The following is a 26,834-nucleotide window of genomic DNA, read 5'->3' on the forward strand; positions in this document are numbered from 1 at the left end:
ACAAAAAGTCATAGATGTACAGATTTATAGGCAATCCAAAAATGAAATTGTATGCCACCATTCATACACATATTGTGTACATATTGAAAAAAAAAAAGTGAATAGTTTTAATTTTGTTATGGATTTTATATGAAAGAGTTTATTTAGTATATGTTGAACTAAGAAAACAATTACTAAGATATAATTATATATATATATAGAATCATAATAAATATTAGTTATATTTTAACCAATTGAATAATTGAATGAATTTTTTTAACATTTATATATTGAATAATAAAATATTATGCTAAATGTTACAGAAAATTCTAAAAAATATCCCATATATATGTAAAAAATTTTGACCATAGCAAAATATATCCTGAATGTGCCACAATTCCCTATTTCAATACTATGGCTTGCGCCTGAGTTTCACAACTTGTCAAATTCATGCACTACTATCATTGAATAACACGTGTCACAATATTGTATAATATAAAATATGTATGAGATATTTTTACCGAAATTGTGATGTGTCTAAGATATATTTTGTTAAGGGTCCATGAAGTACAAGTGAGAGTAGCATTTGTCAGTGTGATAGAAATTCATGCGCGGTCAATGTACAAAAACAACCAAATTGTGACACGTGCATGATATATGTTGCTAAGATCACTACCAAAAAAACAGTTTTATGATACGCCAAAACATCGTAACTAAAACTTGTTTTTCGTGCAAAATACAGTTTTTGTGACGCGGTAGTTACGACTTATTACCGTAATGTATACTCGCATAACGAATGTTTTTTACCACGGAATTTTTCGTAACAATTGTGGATGGTCAATGCTGTTTGCCCGCGCGTGGGACGGAGCTTTTGTTACGATGTTTATTACGCTATTTCTTCATCACAATAAATCAGCCCAGCCCGTGCATGGGCTTGGCTTTTGTTACATTTTTTGTTACGTCACATAGTTCATAACAAAAAGTCAGACTTTTCGCATATGGGATAGGCTTTTGTCACGATTTTTATTACGCCATTTCATTCGTCAAAAAGAATCACAAAAACATTTATTACGAAACTATAGCGGTAATATCAAGGACTAAGTCATTCCATTACAATCAACACCATACATCACACTACAAATTCTAAGATAATAAAAATAATAAAATATACAATTCCTACGTACTCAACCACATTACACATTAAAAAAAATATTCAGCAGTCCTCAAGAGCAATTCATACAATATCTCATTTCAAGGCGACACACTTAAAAAAAAAAACAACAAAGAAAATTAACCACCAAGAGAGTAAAGTGGAAATGAATCCCCGAAAAAAGTATCCAAGAACCAGGCCAATGAAGAAGCTGCATTGAAATCATAATAGTATATCAGTCTAAATTTCAAATTATTAAATAGATGTTTGAAATACACAAAAAAAAAAAAAGGAAAAGTATCAAAGGCTAAAAACAAGTTGCATTGAAATGCTAAGATAATAACATAAATACATTAGACTAAGATGCAAATCAATTAGATAATAACAAAAAATACAAAAAACCTATTTCAACCAATTCAAAATTAAATAAATTAAATTAAACTTATTTCAACCAATCCGAAATTAAACAAATTAATTAAACCTATTTCAACCAATTTGAAACTACACAAATTACATTAAACCAATTCTAACCGATAAAATGGTTCTGAAAAGTGAGATACAGAAATTTGTACTATAACCAAAAATTTCCATCAAATTATTGTCTGGATCCTATCTTAAATAAGCATATACCAACAACTAAAACCAAAACATAACTTCGGGGTGACCACTAAAACATAATAATAATAAATCATACAACAATAATAAACTACCAAACAGCTCTACAAATGAATATTAACATGTGTGTTTGTGCAGGCCCATGCAGGTGTTTACACTTATACATCTATAGGCATTTGCATCAAAATGGAATGACAGACATCTCACAACACCTGAAAACAATAAGAAGTGAATATTCTTACAATTTTTTCATCCATTGCTTTTAAATCAATCATTGGAAACAATTTCATAGTTACTTTCTTCCGAACTTCATTGACATATACAACCTGGCATATATTGGCTAAATTCACAAAGTTAGCAAATTATTTTCCAGAAATACCAATGAAATTTCTCAATGTTAGCAGATAGTTTCCTACCTATGCAAGATCACGTTCATACCTTCCACTCAAGATCGGGCCAACATGCCCTTAGAGATTCCAACCGTTTTGTTTCTTACTGATTGAAAACGAGAAATTTCATTAGTTAGAACCTTCATCACTTTACTGGAATATATATTCCCAATCCCCTTATATGCCTGCAAATTCAAAAATTTTAGATAGTTCCTAACATTACTAAGAATTCAAGTAGATATATGATACATATAATACACCCACACGAAAATGTTTATGCATGCATCTAACAAAAAGCCTCAAATGTAGATAGATTGTTCAAACACAATTACTTTAACTAGATATAATAATCAGATACTCAAACAAGGGCAAGAAAATCACTTCATAGATATCATATTGTCTATTAGCTTCAACAAAAAAATAAAGCCCTTTAAGTGATCAACAACACATGCAGATATAATCAGCAATTTAGTTCCCATTTCCTTCAAGTTTACAAATTTTTGCATAAGGCATAAGGCTGAATGCCTCTCATGTCCAACCTAAGAGAAAATTTAATTATGAAACATAAACATTGATGAAGAATTTAATATAAAACAAAACAAATGCATAACACCTAACTGTTAGAACCCACATTAGAAAAACAAACATGTTACAAAACTAGAAACAAACTAAACTAAAATATTGAAACTAATGAATGCAGCATGCTAAACTATCAGATAGAGCACTGCACATGGAGCCATCTATGCATATCCATTAGGAGTGATCTAAAAGGAAAAAAAAATAAATGAAAACATGAGACAGTAAAATATGATATAAATTGGTATAACGTAATTTGAAAAAAAAAAAACTTCATGCTTGATATGCACCATTCCAAAATTAAGCAAGTATACTTCTATCTTGACAACTTAACATGGAAACTTCTAGATTCATCAGAAAACAAATTTATTTTCTTTCTTTTTTCTTCTTCCAATCCTTCATTTTCTCTGAGTTTCTCTCCATTTTCATTTACATCTGCATGTTCATCTTATTGTCCTTCCCCACAAACAAACAAGTATGGTACTGTAAGTTAATTGATTGAACAGTTCTTTGGTTCTAATGTAAATGCATTTATATTAGGAATACTTATTTTTCACTATGACTTTTAAGTTTATCTACTGAACTTGCTTGGTTACTAGTTACCTTGCTTTGTCTGTTTGTTAAAGACATAGAACATATATTACAACAACAAGAAGAACAAGAAGTACCATAGCAATTACAACAATCAACCACCAAGCAGGTAGGCAAATAGCATTTCCTCACCTCACCTCCTCTCTCTTCTCTTTTCTTTCAGATAACTCTGCGGTACCCTCCAAACGCCAAAATCTTCCAATAATAACAAGTAACATAAACATATTATAACCATCTATCTATCTATCAAATTCCTACTCTTCTCTTATATTCTCTTATCTTAATTGTAATATTCAAGACTAACCAAACAACCAACCTTAAGATTGGTGTCCCAACTTCTTGTGCACAACTCAATCAACTCAGAAGTTAATCCCACATAACTCATCCAACCATCATGTGAACTTTGAAGAGATCCCAAGTTGAAAACTGGTTGTTATTAAAAGTAAACCAAACCCATCTCATCTCCTAATAATATGTTTACATAAAAAAAAAAAAACACACCCAAAGATAATAAAACAGTATGTCAAGAATGCCTATATGTGTGTACCTGTGCTAACAAAGTGTCCCATACATAGCAATCCCCATCTTTATATCCAGCAAAAAGAAGCCGGCCGAAGATGGAAAATGCAATTGAAGTTACATGAGACACCTCATCACTACCATTTGGTTGCTCATATACTTGAAGCAAGTTCCAGGTTTTGATATCAAACAGCCGGAAACTTCCATCATCCGAACCTGTCCCAAATCTATGTCCATCCAGAAAAAAACTTCACTTAACATATCCCCCGTGACCGTAGAATGTTCTAAAAGAACCACAACTGGCAAAGTACCCAGCAAATACCAAAACACTCAAAAAAAAATTAAAGCTCCACAAGTACCAACAAGTGAAAATACTACTAGAAATAAAACACCAACAAAAATTCAAAAACTCCTAAAAATAAGGTAACACCATCGGCTTGGAGATGTTGATGTGAAACCATGAGACTGAATAGTTATTCTGCCAGCCTATTGCTTCTTAAACAACAAACTCAAAGCGAAAAACTGAAAAACTGAAAACTGAAAACCCACTCACAGAGGAGATCAAAAAATTGATGAAATAAACCAACAAGTAAATCTTGTTTGAAACACGATTTCCTAGCAATAAAAAGTGTAGAGTTAGTGTTTTCAACACAAAAGTACCAAATCACCGAAACTGTAGTGAGTTGATTCACGAATCATTCTTCACACACAAACCCGTAAAGAACGAATCAGGCTTCGAGAACACCCATACCAATTCACATTTGGGAGTTGTTAATTATTACCTCATTGCCGGCGCCGGAGTACAGTTGCAAGGATGAGACAATGTTGGTGACGACGAGCAAAGGGAAGGCAATTCGCTCTCCATGCCCTAAATTTTCTAAGTATAGGAATTGAACTCCTTTTCCATTGTATAGGGGTTCTAAAATTGATCTTTATCCATTGAAAGCGTGAGAGCGCTTACAACCTTCTTTCTTTTTTTTTTTTTTTTTTGGTGTTTTATTTCTGAATTTTTTTTATTTTATTTTTTAAAAAAATAGAAATATGATTAAAAATATTATTTGTAACAATATATAACCATAACTAATTTTTATTGAACAGAATGTTGTCGTATTAATAATTATTACGGAAACTTTTGCGTAACGACTAAAACTGATACTTTGACCAACATAAAATTCTTTTGTCACAAAAAAACGAGTGACAAAAATGGATATTTGTTACGAAGATATTGTTACGATCGTTCGTCCTATAATAATTGCCCATTTTTTTTGGTAGCGGATACAATTAAAAGACAAGGGTGATAATTGAATATAAGTTCATAATATTATTTTTTTTTTGCAAATTTTCCTATAAAAGATATAAAATTTTAAATAAATACTTTTTTCACACATAAATATATAAATTTTACGTAGGTGCCAGTAATATATGTATTGTAGTAATAATAAATATATATATATTGTATTGATCGATTAAGCCCATGAAATATATATTTATATATTTACGTCTTATGATAATTTTCATAATTTTATATGTTTGTATTCTAATTTAATATAAGCTGTAATAGTTTATAAACTTAGTCATGAAAATTATGAATTACTACTAATTTACATGAATCACAACTATGAAAAATCATGAGATCAAATTAATAATAAATAAGTATAAAATGCAAGAAATATAAGAGGTACTTTCTCTTGTATCTACTTTTATGCTATGCTATTTTTAGTATACATATTTTATGTTAAAAACGGCAAATTCATCATCTCTATTTTCTTTTAATATCAAATTTAAATTTTATTTTTCATAAGGTATATTTTTTTAAACATAACAAATTAATTATTGATAAATGGACTATTTTAAGTGTGTTTTGAATCTTGTTGTGATGTTTTAAATTTTATATTTTGAGATGAAAATAGTTAGTGTATGTAATATTTTCAATGAAAAATATAGATTGATTATGATATATATATATACATATATATATTTTTTAATAAGAGTACCTTGAAAAGTTTTGAAAATAAGTTCCAAAACATAAGTAAACAAATCCTTACTAATTCGTTATTTTTAATTAGCCATTTTGGATTTATTTAATATTCGTGGCGAGATCAATTCAATAAATAATACCGACCTTGAACATAATATCAAAATAATTTCTTTTTTTCTCTAGTATGATCAATTAGTCATATGTTACTTATACTCAAAGGCAGAACCAAGATTAGATGAGAGGGGGCGGGGGGATTTTTATTTTTAAATATATAAAATATTTTTTAATTTATGAAAAGATAATAATTTCATTTTTATTTTATTACAAAATAACAAACTAAAAGTATATCAATGACTATATATATTGAAAATATTTATTTTTATAATTTTTAAAAATAAAAACCAATATAGTTACTTATTATAAAATTTGAACACTTGAAATTTGTATTTCTATTATTGTGTTATTTGAGATTTATATATATATATATATATATATTTTAAAAATTAATAAAAAAATCCCAATAGAATAGGGGAGGAGTGGGTGGGGCAAGGGGGCGCTGTAAGTCCGTCCGCTTATACTTATTTTTGCCTGCTGCAGAAAGTGAACTTGCACATTTCTCAAATTTTGAATTGAGTAGTTGAGAGTTCAAAAACTCGAAATTCTATATTTAGTATTTGGAGAGTCACATCTAAAATTATATGTCTAATTTTTTATCCACTATCATTTTCACCACTTTTCTTTTCGATAGATTGTTGATGTTATTATGATTTGGTTTTAACTACATATGAATAAACCTACTTTTTTTAGGTTTGGTTGAATGACAAAATCTAGGTTTGAAAAAAATCTCAAAATTCTTTCTCTTATCATTATCCCTTAAAAATTTCAATTGTATATAGCCATAATCTAAAATAAATTTCTAATATATTTTTTTTTATTTCTTTATATAAAGCAAACCATGCACATATCTCAAATCTAAAATTAGGTAGTCAGATTTCACATTCTACATCTATTATTTGGAGAGCCGAATGGGAATTCAAGGCGACCTTACTTTCTTATTCTATTCTCATATACTACCTCAATCCAGCTTTAAGGGTCTCATTTACTTTTTGCATATTGATATTTGAATATTAATTATTATATCAAAATTTAGTGCAAATTAAGAAAAAAATGCAAAATACTTTCATTAGTGTCTTATAATACTAATAGAAGAACATTTATACAAAAAATTGTACAAATATAAAGATATTTTTAATATTGAGTAAAATGATGTAAAAGATAAATTTGACCCATAGAGGCAGGCGGAGGAAGTATATTCTTTTTCTTTTTTTCTCTTGATATATTGTTTATGTTATTACTCATTTCCCTTTAGTAGCAATTACATAGGATTTAGTTTTTTAAACACTCGAGGTTCTTTCGATACACTCAAGGTTTGTAAAAACTCAACACTATTTTCTCATTTTGGTAATATGATTGTGGAATTCCATTCATGATTCATAACAAAGTGATATCATACATATTTTCTCTACAGTATTGAGTAATCGGGAAATAAGAGATTTCAGATACATTATTTAAAGAGTGACATCGAAATACAAGGTTATATTTTCTTTTACAATCTATTCTTATATGTGTTCTTATTTCTCCTTTGAGACATTGTTGATATTGTTGTTTATTCAATTTTTAGCTACAATAATATGGATCTAAATTTTAGATGTTCTCGAGGTTTCTTTGATATACTCAGGTTGGACAAAAATTCAAAATTATTTTGAGGAATTGAGTAGTTGATAGTGTTATTCATTCAGTTTTTAGCTACAATTCAAGTAGATCTGAGTTTTCGATATACTCGAGGATGGAGAAAAACTCCAAATTATTTCAAAGAATTGCGTAGTTGAGAATCCAATGCATTGTTGATATTGGTATTAATATATTTTTTTCGCTTCGATTCAATTGGATCTAAAGGTTGGATATGCTTGAGATTTTTTCAATTTACTCGAGGTTGGACAAATTAAAAATCAAAACTAATTCAGAGAAGTGAGTAGTCGCGAATTCTAAGATTCAACATTTTACATCTATGATTTTGAGAGTGACATCAAAACACAAGGTTATGTTTCATTTTCGATCTATTGCTCTATGGATTCTTATTTCGCCTTTGATTCATTGCTGATAATGTTGTTCATTCAGTTTTTAACTACGATTCTAATGGATGTAAATTATCGATATGGTTGAGGTTGGAAAAATACTTGAAATTATTTTGGAGAATAGAGTAGTCGAGATTACAATTCATTGTTGATATTGTTATTCATTCAATTTTATCTACCATTTAACTAGATCTGAGTTTTCGATGTACTCGAGGATGGAGTAAAACTCAAAATCATTTCGAAGAATTGAGTAGTCGAGAATTCAATAAATTGTTGATATTGGTATTAATTTAGTTTTTCGCTACGATTCAATTGCATCTAAGTTTTGATATGCTTGAGATTTTTTCAATTTACTCGAGGTTTGACAAAATTCAAAATTATTTCGGAGAATTGAGTAGTGGAGAATTTAGAGATTTAGAGATCTGAGTTTTCGATATACTTGAGGTTGGAGAAAAACTCAAAATTATTTCGAAGAATTGAGTAGTCGAGAGTTCAATACATTGTTGATATTGGTATTAATTTAGTTTTTAGCTACGATTCAATTGGATCTAAGTTTTGATATACTTGAGATGTTTTCAATTTACTTGATTTTGGACAAAACTCAATTATTTTGGGGAATTGAGTAGTTGAGAATTTAAAGATTTCACATTTTACATCCATTATTTGGAGAGTGACATCAAAATAGAAGGCTATGTTTCTTTTTCGATCTATTCTTATATGCTTTGTTATTTCTCTTTTGATTCAATACATTGTTCATATTGTTATTCATTCAATTTTCAGCTACAATTCAACTAGATCTGAGTTCTCGATATAGCTGAGGATGGAGAAAAACTCAAAACTATTTTGAATAATTGAGTAGTCAAGAATTTAATACATTGTCAGTATTGGTATTAATTTATTTTTAGCTATGATTCAATTGGATCTAAGTTTCGATATAGTTGAGAGTTTTTCAATTTACTCTAGGTTGGACAAAACTCAAAATTATTTTGGAGAATTGAGTACTCAAGAATTTAGAGATTTTGCATTTTACATCCATTATTATTTGGAGAGTGACATCTAAACACCAGGTTATGTTTCTTTTTTGATCTATTCTTATATGCATTCTTATTTCCCCTTGATTCATTGTTGATATTGTTGGCCATTCAGTTTTTAACTACAATTCAAGTGGATTTCATTTTTTGATATAGTCGAGGCTGGACAAAATTATGTAGTTGTATCTTTTTTCTCTTTGTAGAATTTAGTAGTCTAATTATTGACGTGAAGGGTTCTCAAATCTTAATTGAGTAGTCAAGAATTCAAAGTATTCACATTATAAAAACATATTATTTAAAGAGTCGATATAGATTTAAGTCGATGTTTCTTTTTCACTTTGTATATTTTAATATTTGGTCTCTTCTTCTCTTTTGATACATTGTTAATAGTTATTCATTTAGCTTTAAGGATTTAGTTTTTTTATATACTTGATGTTATTTCGGTATACTTGAAATATAAAAAAAAAAATCTAAAATTATTTCTCTCATTCTTTGTAAGATGATTTTGTTGTGTGTTATTTATAATTTAATTTAAAATTATAAAAATTATTTTTTCCTTGTTTCTTGAATCAATAAATAAGTAGTCATAATTCAAAGATTCCCATTTTACATCCATTATTTGGAGCATTCTCAAGATGATGTGTCATTTTTAGTATATATTTATATATGTTCTCCTTTTCTCTCTTTTGATGTTATTTATTTACTTTTATTCTATTAGATCTAGTTTTTCCTCTTTTATATATACATTTAAGATTATTTCAATATGCTCCAAGTTGGACTATGGAAAATCCTTTTATAAGAAACCAGATCGTAAAAATAAAGTAAGGATTTCATGAATTGTTATTCTTATTTTATATAAACTTAACATTTGTGAAATTTATTACATGTAGGCAGTTTTCTTGAAGCAAATTTAAAAGCTGAAGAATTCCAAATTTTACAAAATTGTAAGTATTTAGTTTGGTATATTTATTTTTCTTTGCAATTTCTTAGAATAGTGACCATGCATTGCTATAGATGATTGGTACATTTATCATACACTGCTTTCTTTTTTCTAAATTTGAAAAAACTAATTTACCTAATAATCATGAGATGGTGATAATAAGAAAATATCATTAAGAGATGACTTATGTAATAATTATCATTAAATTTATTATATCAAATCAATAATTGTGGTTTATTTATTTACGTTTTAAGGTAATTTTTGCTACTTTAAAAATATTAACAAAATTTTAATTGAAAATAAGGATTAGATTTGATATTTAAGAAAAAATAAAATAGTATTCAATGATGATGTTTTATAGAGAAAATACTTATTTAATATCAAGAAAAATAACCCAAAAATAAAAGAAACACAAGACTGCTCTCTTGACTTTGCAATCACTTCTGGATTAGAACATATGTTCATCGGTTATAAAATAATGACAAGTTTTCTGCATTTATTTTGGTGATAGTCTTAAAAGATCATCGTTATGTTTGATATTTTTGGTTATGAAAGATTGGTCCCAATTTCTGAAAATAGAACCAAGAAGAAGGGTTTTAAGGAAATCTTAATCTTGATTGGAGAGGCATATAATCTTTTTTAAAGTGTTACCATTGCTAAGTATGAGGGAGTTTTTACATAGAAAGAAGAAGCTTGACAATAATTACATATTGTTTCGATGTATTTATGAAATTTTGTTAAAATAGCAATATATTTATATTTTATAGATGAATTTTCAGGTGTGTTTACTTGTGATGGTTTTATATTCATGTTTTCGATCTAGATGGTTTCGAGGTAAAATAATTTTAAAATTATATTTGAAGCCACAAGTAAATATTGAGGGTAGTATTGAAATTTTATATACTTAATGAGTATATTTTTCTCTTTTCCGGTCATACAATTTTTTTTAATGTCCACCTTTATTTAAAATGAAGTATCTGTTTTATTTTTCTCTCTATCAGACTTTTTATATTTCTTAAATCTAGAATTGAGTGCGTATCAAAATATTTCAAATTTTACATCTATATCTTGGAGAGTTGGATATAATTTAAGGTGATTATTATTACAATCTATTTTTGGATTTTTTTTTCATTGATACATTGTTGTTGTTATTCAATTAGTTTGCTATGCTTCAATTATATCTGGTTTCCTGGTATCCATAAGGTTTACACTAGAGATTTAACAAAAAAGTCAAATCAATGAGATTACGGAAATAAAGAAAATATTTTTATGAATTTTTATTGTTGTTTTTATCAATTCGATACCAGTAAAAAACATTATATTTCTACAGTTTTGATCTTGAGGCAAGTTTGAAGGCAAGAGAAAGACACAACAAATTCGTCTCATTTGACCAAATTTCAATTTCTACAAAGTGGTAAGATTTTTTATCTTATTTTTAATATTTATTTATCTTTACAATTTCTTAAATTAGTATTGCTATTGATGAATTTAGGGCGGCTTTAGTAATAAGTATCATGTTGGTGTGTGAATGTGAAAGAGAAAGAAGAAGAAGGAGAATATGAGGAGTTTATCCCACGTTGGAAAAACAAAGAGACTCCACCCTCCATAAATGCAATGTGATACATTTATGAGTAAAAGAATTAATTGGTTGGATTGAGCCCAATTATGAATGGGCTTAATATTGGCTTGGGTCATTAGGTCTATATATAGATAGATTGGGCCTTGGGGCCGGGCCCATTTGCGAGAAAATTAATTGATTCAAAATTTGTATTTTATCCGATTAATTTATTTTGACAATTGAAAAATTCAAATTGACCGGGTAAAGGAAAGTGGTTGCAACTCTAAGCAACGTGAATCGAAATTAAGTCGGCTGTTTTATACTCTCTGTTTCCCTTTGTTCTTCGATTTTCCTCCAAAAACTTCTAAAAAGAGCTTTCTTAGTTCGGTTTTTGGTGGGATCGTAGATCCCTGATCGATTCGTTTTATTCTGGGAAGCAATCGGTGGCAGGCCGAATTTGCTTCAAAGAGATCGCGTGCAACGCGAAACTTGAATCTTCTTAATCAAATCTGTTATCTGATTTTGAATTAAAGCGTCTCGATTTTCAATATTACAACATTGATAACATATCATTGCATTTGGATTCATTTTGCTTAATCATTAAATTTTAAAAAAAACTCTTTATTATTGTTTGTTCGAAAAATGTCATATATATAACATCATCATATAAATTAGGTTCTTACATATCAAGGGTACCACATAGTAGACATAGAAAACTCTCCTAGAGAGGAAAGTCCCACGTACTAAATGTATATTTGAAGAATTGATTATGTGTTGGTTGTAGAAAAGAATAAAAAGAGAGAGGGAGCATTTTAGGTATTTTCAAGAATTTTGTTGTTAATTATTTGGTGTGATTAAAAAATATTAAGTTAGTGATTAGTTTTTAAACTAATGTTAGAAAAAAGGACTTTGTATCTTATATAAAGATTAAAGTGTTAACCGTGTTATTGTACAAACCAAAGTCTCACATTGAAAATTAGATAGATTGATGTTTGCTATGTGTTATTAAGATTATATATATATTTGGATTGGAGAGTACATTTTGTGCATTATCACGTTGTTAACTTTCTGCACTTGAATGGGTCTAAAGGAAATATTGAGATGTTTATTTAATATTTTTGAGTTCCTCGAGGAGTATGAATTTCTTGTTACCTTTATATTGATCATGAATCATGGTAACATATATGACTTTTAGTAAGATTATTGGTATTTTGTTTGGGAACAGTTAGGGTGCTGAATTGGAAAAATCAGCACCTTGTCAGCACCCGTAATACATAGAAACAACACAAAGTCTTATTATACACAATTGAAATCAATTAGTATTTGTGTTGTATAAGATGTGCTGTCAGTTCATGTGTTGTATTTGTGTTGTTGGTTCATAATACAAGTGTGTTGTATAACAATATGTGGTGTGCTAAAATCAAGTATTGATTGTACTGTATAAAACTATAGCATGTGTTGTTAGTTAATGTATTGTATTTGTATTATATAAATGTTGTGCTGCGGTGTGTTGTAGCGCCCGCCATTTTGTTTTGAGGAATTGAATTATATTTAACCATCTTTACTTCATTATATAGGATAATTGTCAATCAGTGAATTACCAAGGAGAGGGAAGAGCATCATCGGTAAATGATGGTCAAAGTGAATCATCTACTTCTTATAATGGCATGGATAAATTACAAAGGAGGAGAAGATCTCAATCGCATTCCTTGAGTAGAGGTAGGTGTTAACATTTTGAAAGTGTTAGCTTAAGTTTCATTCATCATTATTACTAAGTATATTCATGCAACCATCAACCAGATGACATAATCAGCTCCGAATCAACACTGAGAATGCACGATGAAGATATTGTGATCACTGAAGAATTACGAAATAAGATCTCTGCAACGATCGAGCATTTATTTGGACATGGTGATGTTTTAACATGAATATTATTATAGGATTGGACAAAAGGAGTTTGTCCATACCTACCATCTAATGACTGCTGGAACGCTTGAGGCGGAAAAATATTGCCGGCAAGCTGAGAAAGAACGGCTATCAGAATTAGTCTTCTGCTCTTCTTTGAACGAGGAGGAAATATCAAAGCAGCCGATGCCGGAGATTGAGGACAAGATTCTTCAAGAGATGGTCCAGCACCCGATGATGAAAGATATATTTGAAAAGATCATCCACCAGCCTAAGAATGCCGACTTGAGCGAATCCTTGCGTGGCAGAGGTTGAGGATATTCCCGGGAGTATAAAGGTACGTGTTGATTTATTTTATTTTTTTCGTCCTAACAACTTGATTCATATTCTTAAATAATCTGATCAACCTAATGATCCAATCTGTGCACCATTGGTACCCATATATATCTGATAAAATAATTTATGTATTTGAATGCAGGGCTTTAAAGAAGAAGTTCAAAGACAGGATGCATGTCTGATCATTTTCAGGTATATTAGCTGTTTGCTTTGCTACAATGGCTACATTTCTCAATTCCCTTTTTATTTGTAGACCAGACCTTAAGAGAGAATATACAGCAAGAGTATCCTGAGGTTGTCGAGAGGCACAGGTATTAACATTATGCTGCATAGAGAACCTGCACTTTTGGTCTTAATGATTTGACATATTCCTTGTTTTGTATTCAATGGCGGGCAATCGAGCTGATGAGGAGGTGAATATCAATCTCCCTTTTAAGTTTTAGCTAATAATTATTTCTATACATGGATAATTAAGATTCTTATCTATATGTCCTAGTGAGCAGATTTTACAGAATTCTATTCGAGAGCAAGGCCGAGGGCAGGTGTAGCCATATGTCCTAATCTTTTCTATTTTTCTTTTACTTCTTTGCTCACCATGCTAGATTTGTGCTGTCATCTTTTATTAATAGGATGTACAAAGTAAAGCATACATGACTATCGATGAAATTAAAATTTGAAATTAAACAGAGGTTTGTCAATCGACTGATTAGAATATTTTTATTTTCATTTTGTTAGTTTCTCTGTAAGAAGTTCAAATTTTATGACATTCGCAACAACTTTGTTAAATCATTTAAAACGCCTATTGCTCGTGCACAGATTCGTGTACAGCCAGGAATGATCTCGACTCTCATATATAGTTAGTCCTTTGTGATCAGGAAATCCGAAAAATTGCACTTATCTTTTCTGTCCTCTTTCATTGTTGAACACAGATCTTCATGGACATGGCTGTGCTGGTCGATGCTTAAGGCGACATGCTCGACAATATAGAATCGAAGGTAAAATTATACTCCCTCCATTTACTAACAATAGATACATTTACTATTTGAATGTTGATTACGGAATTATAGTATTTTATATATAGTAGATAGTTTGTAAGCATGAAAAGAGTAAAATACTCTTAGATCTTAAGGGTCAACTTAATTTATGTATTAATATGCTAAAATCAAAATAGGCATTTTAGTACTTTTATGTGAAATGATAGAATATTTGAGTACTATAACGGGGCCCATACTAAAGAACCGATAGTTTTAATTAAGCTAAATCACATTTTGTTCTTATGTACATTGGATAACTTTATTATTACATTAATTTGTTGTTTATTGCCCAATAAATTAAGACTATAGACAACGCTACTTTTTTTTAAAGATTGCGTCATGTATATTTTGTTAGATATATTTTGGCCCAACCCAATACCAAGCCCATCCCGCAACCCAAAACCCTTTAACCCGACCCGACCCGACCCGACCCACACCTTATAACTCCCCCAAACCCCCTATTCTCATTATATAGTGTATTGCGCGATTTGGAGTCTGTTTTTTTTTCTCTCTCTGGTTCATCTTCTTCGAGTTCTTCTCAGTAAGTTTGGGGTTCTCTTCTTCGCCGAAATCTCCATTGTTCTTGTTCGATTCCTTCGGTAAGTTGTTCATCTGGGTGTTTTTGTGAGGTTTTGGGGGAAATCGGTCGATTAGAGTTTAGGGTCGATCGAGTCCGTTGGTTTGGGGTTTTGTTTGGAAGCGGTTGGGTTAGTCCCTAAATGTGAGTCATTAGGTTGTAGACTGAGCCGTAAGAATAGTTTCCCCTATCCTTTGTGCTTTGTGAGTTGTGTGTTCTAGACTAAGTGAACAATCTAGGTTGTTAATTTCTCGGGAATATCTAAGTGTATGTCTAACTGCATGTTAGTTTGCTAAGCTTTGTGATAGTGTTGTTTAGGCTTTGTGATATATTTTATTTCTCTTTGTGATAATGTGAGCAAACCTATATTCTTAGCTACTTTGTGATTGACGTCGAATTTATTGGTGTGATATATGTTTGTCTTTGTGTTTCTATGTGTTTCAAGCATGTGATAGGATCCTTTAGTATAAGCGTACACTATGTTTTTCTTTGTGGTGTCATGTCATGTCTATACTTTGTGATTAGTTCTAAGGTGGAGTTCGCATGTTGCCTCTTTTTTGCATTAAGTTGTCCCTTTATTGGAATGAGCTATTAGTTTCTGCAGGACTAATGTTTGCTTGTGAGGGCAGGGTTTACTTAACGTTTGTTGTGAGTGTAGGTTCATTGTGTATCGGTGAATCTTCTCGGGCAATTTCCATGCGACTTGATTAGGCGAAAAGGGTCTCTAGGCTGTGATGCATCCCTACGGGAGCAACCATCGGTAAATGACTTGGCCAAAAAGATGGAGAATGTTAGATATATTTTGGCCCAACCCAATACCAAGCCCAACCCGCAAACCAAAACCCTTTAACCCGACCCGGCCCGACCCACACCTTATAACTCCCTCAAAACCCCTAATTCTCATTATATAGTGTATTGCGCGGTTTGGAGTCTGTTTTTTCTCTCCCTCTGGTTCATCTTCTTCGAGTTCTTCTCGGTAAGTTTGGGGTTCTCTTCTTCGCCGAAATCGCCGTTGTTCTTGTTCGATTCCTTCGGTAAGTTGTTCATCTGGGTGCTTTTGTGAGGTTTTGGGGGAAATTGGTCGATTAGAGTTTAGGGTCGATCGAGTCCGTTGGTTTGGGGTTTTGTTTGGAGGTGGTTGGTTTAGTCCCTAAATGTGAGTCATTAGGTTGTAGGCTGAGCCATAAGAATAGTTTCCCCTATCCTTTGTCGAGTCGCTTGGAAATCGCCGGAAGAGGAAGTTGCCGAGGTCCACGAACCACTGGGTTAGAGACACTGGGTACCGAGGTCCACGAACCACTGATAGTTAGTTAATAAATATATAATGGGGTTTTAACATAATATCTTAATTCAGAAAATTAGCATTATACTTTGCTTATACTTTGTTAGCCTATAAGAATGTTCTTGATAGTTGCAAACACTTGATGTAGGTCAGGTCTCGTGTTCTTTTGATGTCTTGTGGCTTAGAAGAAAATGTAGCTAAGGGGATCATGTTGACCGCCCCTCTTCCAGGTTTGTTATTGTAAAGTAATACACTATAGGTATGAATTTTTAAGTGTTTGCATAATATTTAATGCGTACTTGTTTGTATAATTGTGGGTCTTGACACATATTTATCTACTGCATTTAAATTTATTTTGTTACCATTTGTTTCGTGTGTTTGATTTATGCTTTCTTTCTAGGATTGTTTTAGTTTTGTGTTCGTAATTTGTTTCATTGAGAATTTTTTCGTTAAGTAGGTTGTGTTTGGATGTTACACGTACTCCAGAGTTATTCGGTGCATCCTATATGCCGTGCTTTTAGTTTTTGTATAGTGTTTCCTAAACAATTGTTGGTGGATCTTGGGTGTCATTGATATTGCACGTGTTCGTGAATGCATGTTCATTTAAATTGTACATATTCCATATATATGTCGTGATTTCAATATTATTATTCTAAAGAGTTGAGACTTAGGTGAGTCTTGGATTATTACTAGATAATTTATTCTTGAAATGGCTTAGGGTTGATCATTGCCGTTGGACAATGCAATGTTCTATTCCGGTTTTATTACATTGTTAATTATATGCATATTTAGTAGATGATATGTATATAAATTTGATGAAATTTTTTCGGTATAGCGTGTAGTTGTATATGCTTTCGTATTATTGATCTGTAGTACTTGTTAAGTCAAGAAAAATTCTTCTCCTTTGCCGGTATTTGTGAAACATATGCGACCATCTTTGTTATGTGTGAAATACTATGGATGGCTTCTATTATTATTATTATTATTATTATTATTATTATTATTATTATTATTATTATTATTTATTTGTAAATTGTTTCTTGAAATGATATATTACATTCATAATTATATGTTTTTTTTTCTTTATCTATATATGTAGGTGATATGCTAGCAATAGTTAAAGTCTTTGTAAGGGCTACCACGGTTCCGGAGACCTCAATTATTCTGCCAACAATTAGTTGAGCACGTACCCTCGGTGAGGTAATCAATGTTGATCCCACATACAAAGATGTATATAATATATATTTGAAGGTTTATTTTTTCTAGTAATTTATTGATTTTGAAATTATATACTTATATAACCTACTTATTCGTTGCAGTGCCACACATGAGTTCATCCCCCGTACTTTTGACGTTTCATGAGCATCCACACCCCATGTTTATGTGTTGAACCTGGATTGATGCCTTACTTGTTTTTACTATATTTTGAATGAGGCTTGCGTATAATTATGACATCGCTTATTAGATCATTTTGCATAATAAGTATGTAATTTTGGAAAGTCCGAGAGCTTGGTACATTGACACGGGAGCAACCTGCCATGTTTGCTCCGACAAAACAAACTTCTCGACCTATAAGGAGACCGAAGGGAGGAAGCTGCACATGATAAATTATGCAACTTCTGAGGTTCAAGGGGTGGGGAACGTGGTGCTGAAGATGACCTCTGGCAAAGAACAAACCCTGAAAGATGTCCTGCATGTGCCAGACATTCGGAAAAATCTCGTCTCAGGATCGCTACTAGTTAGGCATGGTTTTAAACTTGTCTTTGTAGCAGATAAATTTATATTATCGAAAAATGATATGTTCGTAGCTAGGGGTTATCTTAGAAATGGGCTGTTCAAATTGAATGTAATGGCTGTGCACCGAGCACCACCTACTGATAATAAAAATATTGTTTTTTCTTCGTACTTGATTGAGTGTTCTGATTTATAGCATTGTAGACTAGGTCATGTAAACCTAAATGCTATAAAAAGATTAGTAAATATGAATTTACTAAATATAAAAGAGGTGAACACTCAAAACAAATGTGAAGTTTGCGTGGGGCCAAAATGGCAAAATTACCATTCCCGTCTATCGAAAGGAAGATTAAGCCATTAGAGTTAATTCACACCGATGTATGTGATTTAAAATTTGTACGAACTAGAGGTGGAAAGAAATATTTCATCACCTTTATCGATGACTGCACAAAGTATTGCTATCTTTACCTATTAAGGGAAAAGAACGAAGCAATCGAAGCCTTCAAGAACTTCAAAACCGGGACAGAAAATCAACTTGACTGTAAAATCAAGACAGTTCGAAGTGATAGAGGTGGCTAATATGTGGCCCCGTTTGAAGAATTATGTAACGAAAGTGGCATAATTCATCAGACAACGGCCCCATATTCACCTAAATCGAACGGCGTTGCATAACGCAAAAATCGAACACTTAAGGAAATGATGAATGCCTTGCTGATAAGTTCAGGACTTCCCCAAAACTTGTGGGGGGAGGCGGTACTGACTACAAATTATATCCTGAACAAGATTCCATTTAAGGGTAAGGATGCCACCCCTTATGAACTATGGAAAGTCAAGAAACCCACGTACAAATACTTCAAAGTGTGGGGGTGCCTAGCAAAAATTGGCCAAAAAATGGTAGATTGCATATTTATTGGATATGCACTAAATAGTAGTGCGTATCGTTTCATAGTTCACAAATCGGAAATCCTGGAATGACCAAGGGAACTACGATAGAATCAAGGAATGTCACATTCTTTGAAAATATCTACCCTTGTAAGCAATGGATGCAATCAAACCCAAAATCCGTAGATGAAGAACTACGGGGCATAAAAAGACAAATGACCAATAGCCCTAATCAAGAGGCTTCAGAGCCTAGGCGTAGCAAAAGGACAAGGGTCGAGAAAACCTTTCGTACGGATTTTCTTACGTATATGTTAAACAATGATCCAGCAATGATCAAGGAACCACTATCTAGTCCTGATGCTCCTTTTTGGAAGGAAACAATAGATAGTGAAATAGACTCAATAATGCATAATAACACTTGGGTGTTATCTGACCTACCCAAAGGCTGCAAACCATTAGGGTGTAAATGAGTTTTGAAAAAGAAACTCAAGGTTGATGGGTCTATTGACAAATACAAAGGCCGTCTCGTAGTAAAAGGCTACAAAAAAACTCGAAGGGTACTACGATGCCAATTGGATATCCGATGCAAAAGACTCATTGTCTACAAGTGGATATGTATTTACAATTGGAGGAGGAGTTGTCTCGTGGAAATCAACAAAATAGACGTGCATTGCACGATCCACAATGGAATCGGAGTTCATCGCCTTGGACAAAGCTGGCGAAGAAGCCGAATGGCTGAGGAACTTCATGGATGATATTCCATACTGGACTAAACCAGTACCTCCCGTAGTGATTCACTGCGATAGCCAAGCTGCAATAGCAAGGGCTATGAATGGAATTTACAACGGTAAATCCCGACATATCTGACATAAACATAACAATGTAAGACATTTGATCACCAGTGGGGTTTTGACTATTGAATATGTAAAATCAATGGAAAACCTAGCGGATCCGCTAACCAAAGGGTTGCAGAGAGAGCAAATGTACAAACTGCTAAAGGGAATGGGTTTGAAATCCACAAGATAGAGACAATTACAGTGGTAACCCAACCAAATCATTTGGAAATCCCAAGCCTTGGTTCAATGGGAAAACTAAATTGTAAGAGTCCGGCACGAACACTCAATACAATTCCCTGAAAAGCAATGAGTGTTATAATGTGAAAAAGTTGTAAGGTTGAGTCAATGACTCTTAATGATCCTAAAGGTGTAAGTTAGATACCTTGATATAGGATTACCTATATAAGTGTGAAGTGTGGGCCGCTTCAAATGAAACACTTATGAATCCAAAGATGAGATCCATGGCCGAAATGGATCAAAATGTGAGAACAAAGTTGAGACTGAGATAGCGACACGTCAATATTATTGACTAAGTACACGCAGAGGTGGAACAGTTCAATGCATCACGTCAACTCGGCCACCAATACAATCTGTAATGTTGACTATGGAAGGTTCAAAGCCAAAAACTACATGTCCTGATGTGTCAATGTCTCACAGGGATTAAGCTGGGTTTATGTCATTTATGGGCATTTCCACTAATGTGGAGGATTGTTGGATAATCAGTTATTTTGCAATCGATTATGTTGTCAGTGACAATGCGACGGGTCGGTGTACCAAATTAATATAATTAATTTGGAAGAAATATATTGTGTATGGGGTTTGGTTAATATTTTGACTATTTTGCCTGTTTCGAGACAAACTAAATTGTGCAACCCCAAATTAAACTTGGGTATATGGCCTAAGTCGCAATATTATTTGGATAGATTTATTATAATCTCAAACGGAAGGTTTGAAATTAGAATAAATTACAATCATTTCAAATGGAAGGTTTGAAATTAGAATAAATTACGATCGTCACAAACAGAAGGTTTGTAATTAGAATCAATTACGACTGCTTCAAATGGAAGGTTTGAATTTATAATTAATTACATTGATAATTAAGGTCGTAATTATGATCGTAATTGATCCCCTGCCATTTTGGCCGAGTGGAGACGCCTATATAAAGGGCCTCCCCCTTCATTCTAACATTTAACACAAACAATCCTCTCATCCTTCTCTTATCTCTTCTACTTTCCGGAAGCCTCCCCAACTTAGTTCCTCTCTCGTTTTGTTCGTCTGAGCTCCAATGATTAGAGGTGCCACTCTCAATGGAGACAGAAACCGTTTTATCTTTGGATTAGAATGCCACCCACCGGAGGCACTATCGGGGCGTATCTAATTTTCGGAAAGAGGATCCATCCTCGACTCGGTTTAACGTTTATTCTCGCAATACCCATATATTCCAACATTTGTATCACGTCTAAAGGAAGGTGATGAGTCCAAAGACGAATGAGAAGATGAAAATGAAGAAATTATTGTAAGGAACCATCTATAATTCTTGTGATCATTCTCTTTCGTCTATGCCCACGATCACACGCCAAATTTCTGATTATGTATCCTTCACCTCTGGGAATTAATTTGCGACTAGAAACTGAAATTCATGATTTTTTTAACAACAATTCATTATTCTATTATGTCAGAAAAAGACAAGTGATTAGTTCAAAATAATTTTTTAAGCCTCTTTATTTGTATTATTGCGGCAAAAACATGTTAGAGAAGCATGAAAAGTAGAAAAATAATTTTTCCATCATATCACATTCAATATATTTTTCTTGAGTAGCCACACTTTTGATGTAATTATAAACATAACAAAATTATAATATTGCGATGTTTTAAAATCCTACTGATCGAGGGTTTTGGAGACAGAGAGAGAAATTGAGAGAGATACAAGATTAAGGGAAGTGAATTACTTTTCATTCATGGATGTACATATTTGTAGGACATCCAAAAATTAAGTTGTATGCCACCATTCATACACATATTGAAAAAAAAAGAGAGTGAATAATTTTAATTTTATTATGGATTATATGAAAGAGTTTATTTAGTATAGGCAAAGTTGCCCATAACTTCATTGTGTTCGAAACTCAGAGTAAATCTCCCATTTACTTTAAAAATTATGTGGCGTCCCCTTATACTTTAAAAAATATTGCATCAAATCCCTATGTAGTTTCGAAATTCAAAGTAAATCTCCATATTACTTTAAAAATTGCATAGTGCCCCCTTATATTTTAAAATTGTTGCATGAAAAATATAGATAGAAAATTATTTTCTCACAAGGGAAGTTTCATGGCGATGGAATTTCATACAACGTTTTTGAAAGTATAAGGAGATGCCATGCAATTTTTAAAGTATACAAAAATTTTACGCTGAATTTTGAAACTCTAAGGGAGCTACGAGCAATTTTACCTTTAGTATATGTTGAACTAAGAAAAAAATTACTAAGATATAATTATATATATAGAATCATAATAAATATTAGTTATGTTTTAACCAATTGAATAATTGAATGATTTTTTCTAACATTTATACATTGAATAATAAAAAACTTATGCTAAATGTTAAAATTGTAAAAAATTATCCCATATATGTGTCTAAATTCTAATCCTAGCAAAATATATCCTGGATTATCCCATATATGTGTCTAAATGAAATCCAAGAGTTTTCCGGAGCATATGGTGGATCTCGAGCAAGCCTTCCGACAAATGAGGCACTATAACTTGAAGATGAATCTAGCGAAGTGCGCATTCGGAGTGGCCTCCGGAAACTTTTTGGGTTTCATGGTGCATAATAAGGGCATTGAGGTGGATAGTAACAAAACCAAAGCTATCATCAATGCCCGACCGCCTGAGAATCTGAAACAACTTCAAGGATTCCTTGTGCAGGTCAATTTTCTACGGAGATTTGTCTCGAACGCTGCAGGCAAGCAAAAAGCTTTTTCTACACTGCTCAAGTTGCGGAAAACAGAAGAGTTCGTGTGGGAGCCGCTACACCAGCAGGCTTTCGAAGCCATTAAAGGAGCTATGGCCAATCCACCAGTGTTGATGCCGCCGCAAGCAGACAAACCTCTGCGCTTGTATGTTCCCGCCACTGAGAATATGGTTGGTTGCTTACTGGCGCATGAAGCTCCCGATAGAAGCGAACGTGCCAGTTTTTACCTCAGTAAGGTAATGAATGATGCGGAGACAAGGCACACTCCTATAGAAAAATTATGTCTCGCATTATTTTACGCTTGTACGAAACTTGAATATTATTTAGCCCCGAGAGAGACAGAAGTGGTATGTCACATCGATATTTTGAGATATCTGTTAGGCAGGCCAGCTTTAAGGGGAAGACAAGCAAAATGGGCCGTAAAGCTAGCCGCGTTTGATCTACGATATGTACCGATCAAAGCTGTTAAGGGACAGGTTGTTGCTAACTTTCTAGCAGATCATCCGAGTCCGGTGGCTGACCAATCAGCTAATCGCATGGAAGCTGTTATTAGTCCGATGCCTTGGATCTTGAAGTTCGACGGGTCCAGCACGCAGACTAAGGCTGGGGCTGGGGTATTCATTGAGAGTCCCTGGGGACAAAAATGGACTGTTGCCAGGTCATTAACACCCGGATTCACTAACAATCAAGCGGAATACGAAGCCTTATTAGTTGGATTGAGAATCCTACATAAAAAGGGGGCTAAGGCGATCAGAGTTCAAGGCGACTCACAGCTAATCTTGAAGCAGATTACTGGAGAGTTCCAATGCAAAGATGAGAGGATGAGAAATCTTCGAATGGAAGCATTTAGGATGTTGCAAACTTTCGACGACGCAGTGGTGGAATTAATACCTCGAGCCGAAAACAGAATAGCTAATGATTTGGCTCAAGAAGCATCTGGGTACAAGTCATCAGCCGCAGGAAACTTCAAATCAGGTCGAGTACATCTGTACCCAGTGGATGCGGAAGACTGGCGTATGGAACTGAGGAAATATTTGGAACAACCAACCGATGAAACTCCGGAAAAGCTGCGGAAAGAGGCTCTGAAGTATACTCTGACTGACGGAGATCTTTTCCGCAGAGCCGCCGATGGAATGTTAATGAGATGCGTAGATAATCAAGAAGCCATGAAGGTGATGGGTGAGGTGCATGAAGGAATTTGTGGAGCACACAAATCCGGGCCAGTCATGAGATGGACGATCCGACGATATGGGTATTTCTGGCCATCAATGATGGAGGATTGTATTAAGTACGCTAAAAAATGTGAAGCATGTCAGCGACATGGTCCTTCGATCCGAATTCCGGCGGAAGAAATGCACGCAGTGGTGAAACCATGGCCATTCCGGGGATGGGCGGTGGATATCATCGGGAAGATCCACCCGCCATCTTCCAGACGCCAGTCGTTCATATTGTTGGCCACAGATTATTTCACAAAGTGGATAGAAGCTGTGCCGTTGGCTAATGTGACATATCAGGAGGTGATCAAGTTCGTTAAAGTTAAAGAGCACATTATTCACCGATATGGAATCCCGCAGACGATCACCGCCGATCAAGGTACTGTTTTTACCAGCGATAGAGTGGCCGCCTTCGCCGCACAGTATGGGATTGCTCTTTTGCATTCGTCCCCGTATTATGCGCAGGCAAATGGCCAGACCGAAGCAACCAACAAAGTCTTAATTGGGGTAATAAAAAAGGCCGTAGAAAATAACCCGAGAAGATGACACGAAGTGTTAGGGGAGGCCTTATGGGCTTGCAGGCAATACCAAAATAAAGCCATTGGTTTCACTCCATTCCAACTGGTTTATGGACAAGAAGCGATATTGCCGTTGGAAATCACGGTGCCATCGTTACGAGTGTTAAAGCAAAATTCGCTTAGTCCCGAGCAGTACGACACAGTGATGTTACAAAGATTGGATGACGTGCACGAGGATCAAATGATGGCTTTGGAGAATATCAGGGCAAATAAAGTGAAAGTAGCACGAGCTTACAACAAAAAGGTACGTCGGCGAACATTCCAAGAAGGAGATTTGGTATGGAAGGCATTGCTACCCGAAGGATTCAAAGATAATACATTCGGGAAGTGGTCTCCTACGTGGGAAGGTCCGTACCAAGTAAGTAGAGTGCTGCCTAACGGTGCTTATAGATTGATGAGTATTGATGGGATAGAACATAGAAACGTTATCAACGTTAAGCACCTTAAAGGATATATGTCACCACTCGAGTTCAGATAAAGAAATGCAATGTGCAAACTGAAAGCAGGCCCTGTTTTGGCCGCTAGATGTAATGAGCGAAACGAAAGCAGGCCCTGTTTAGGCCGCTAGATATGAAGCAAAACAAAAGCAGGCTATTAAGCCGCTAACGTGCAAAACGAAGGTAGTCCATTAAGCCGCTGGTCTGCAAAATGAAAGCAGGCTATTAAACCGCTAGTACGCAAAATGAAAGCAGGCCATTAAGCCGCTAATGTGCGAATGGAAACAAAACGAAAATAAGTCATCGTAAATAGCCAAATGAGCACCAAACCATAAAATCCAAACGAAACGGTGGGTGAATCAAAGAAAGGCGAATGGTTCCCAAGGTTAACGCATGGTATGAGGAGTATCCTTTGCTGCTGGGTTCACATCGGGCTCGGAGTTATCAGGATCAGGTGTTGCATCCACGGAAGCTGGATCTGTTAGGACTGGGGTCGGGTCTTCCAGAGACGGAACTGTTCCATCGGGACCTGGCGCTGCTTCCATGGGAACTGGATCCGTTGTAGTTAGAATCAGACCTTCCTTAGACGGAGCCGTTCCATCGAGGACTGGCGTTGCTTCCGTAGGGACTGGATCCTTTGGAATTGAAATCATATTTTCCGGATCTGGAACCAGTCCATCAGGCCCGGGAACTGTTTCCATGGGGATCGGATCTATCGAGGGCGGAATCGGGTTTTCCAGAGCTGGAGTTGTTCCATCAGGAACTGGCGCTGCTTCCACTGAAGTTGAAATCTCTGGGGCCAAGGCTACTCCAGCAACGATTTGAACCACACCTACAAAAGTAAGGCCCTCCGAAGACAAGGCTGTTCTACCAGAGCTAGAAGCTACACCGGGTAAAGCCGAGCCCTCTGGAATCGATGCTGCTTCCTCGGAGACGGGGATTGCTGAAGTCGAAGGCGATTCGGAAGCATTATGGTCTGCTGCCACTTCTCTCACAACGTGAGCAATAGACACTTGGACGTCGGCAACAGTCTGCAACGAAGGTTCAGCCACACTACTGGAAGGAAGAACCGTCGAAGAAGCCATACAACTTGATACTTGCGTTCACCAAACAGGAGAAAAGCCTTCGAAGGAGAAACGAGAGAAGAAGTGGAAAAGGGGACTGATGATAAACCCTTAGGAAAAAACCCTTGAATGTCTTTTCTCTCTTAGACGATGCGGGAATCGAAGGAAGCAGCCGTCACATCAAGGTTAGAGGGGTTGACGTGAGATATCAAGTTGGGATAATTTTGTGCCAAGGCCCAAGAGGGTAAGTCCCACACGAAAGAAGTCCCAAAAAGAGAGCAAAGCTTCACGTAGCTTACATTTCATCTCTTTTTGAGGAGGGCAATTGTTGGACCCCAAGTCCAAAATGACTTAAATATCGAAGATAGTGACTTCCATCAGGTTGCGTAGCTTCCATGGAGCAAGAAGATATGACTTCCATAGACCTTCGGACGACAAGCTCCATCAACTCTGAATTGGCAACCTCATGACACTAATGGAAGACCATGAAAAGTGAGGGTTCCATGTAACTCAAGGCTGTCGGGAAC

The 26,834-nt window shown here is 34.1% G+C and overlaps 1 protein-coding gene and 1 long non-coding RNA gene across 2 annotated transcripts; both read left to right on the forward strand.

Annotated features, from left to right (window-relative positions):
• The first annotated feature begins 14,005 nt into the window (after positions 1 to 14,005).
• On the forward strand, positions 14,006 to 18,461 carry LOC127257757 (uncharacterized). Its single transcript, XR_007840095.1, has 6 exons — positions 14,006 to 14,115; positions 14,199 to 14,244; positions 14,632 to 14,697; positions 16,744 to 16,825; positions 17,695 to 17,795; positions 17,915 to 18,461. It is a non-coding gene; the product is annotated as an uncharacterized LOC127257757 (long non-coding RNA).
• Positions 18,462 to 22,731: 4,270 nt separating this feature from the next.
• LOC127257614 (uncharacterized) lies at positions 22,732 to 25,284 on the forward strand. Its single transcript, XM_051284053.1, has 2 exons — positions 22,732 to 24,650; positions 24,810 to 25,284. The coding sequence occupies exons 1-2, from the start codon at positions 22,732 to 22,734 to the stop codon at positions 25,282 to 25,284; spliced, it is 2,394 nt and encodes a 797-aa protein (XP_051140010.1).
• Positions 25,285 to 26,834: the final 1,550 nt, after the last annotated feature.

This window comes from Andrographis paniculata, unplaced genomic scaffold (genome assembly GCF_009805555.1).
Source record: "Andrographis paniculata isolate CXL003 unplaced genomic scaffold, ASM980555v1 Contig58END, whole genome shotgun sequence".
In the NCBI taxonomy this organism is placed as follows: Eukaryota; Viridiplantae; Streptophyta; class Magnoliopsida; order Lamiales; family Acanthaceae; genus Andrographis; species Andrographis paniculata.

Excerpts from the sequence above, each read along its gene's own strand:
- LOC127257614 (XM_051284053.1), top strand. The coding sequence starts at position 22,732 with ATGAAATCCAAGAGTTTTCCGGAGCATATGGTGGATCTCGAGCAAGCC. Across the intron at positions 24,651-24,809 it reads GTGGCCGCCTTCGCCGCACA|GCAATACCAAAATAAAGCCA; the intron begins GTATGGGATTGC and ends ATGGGCTTGCAG.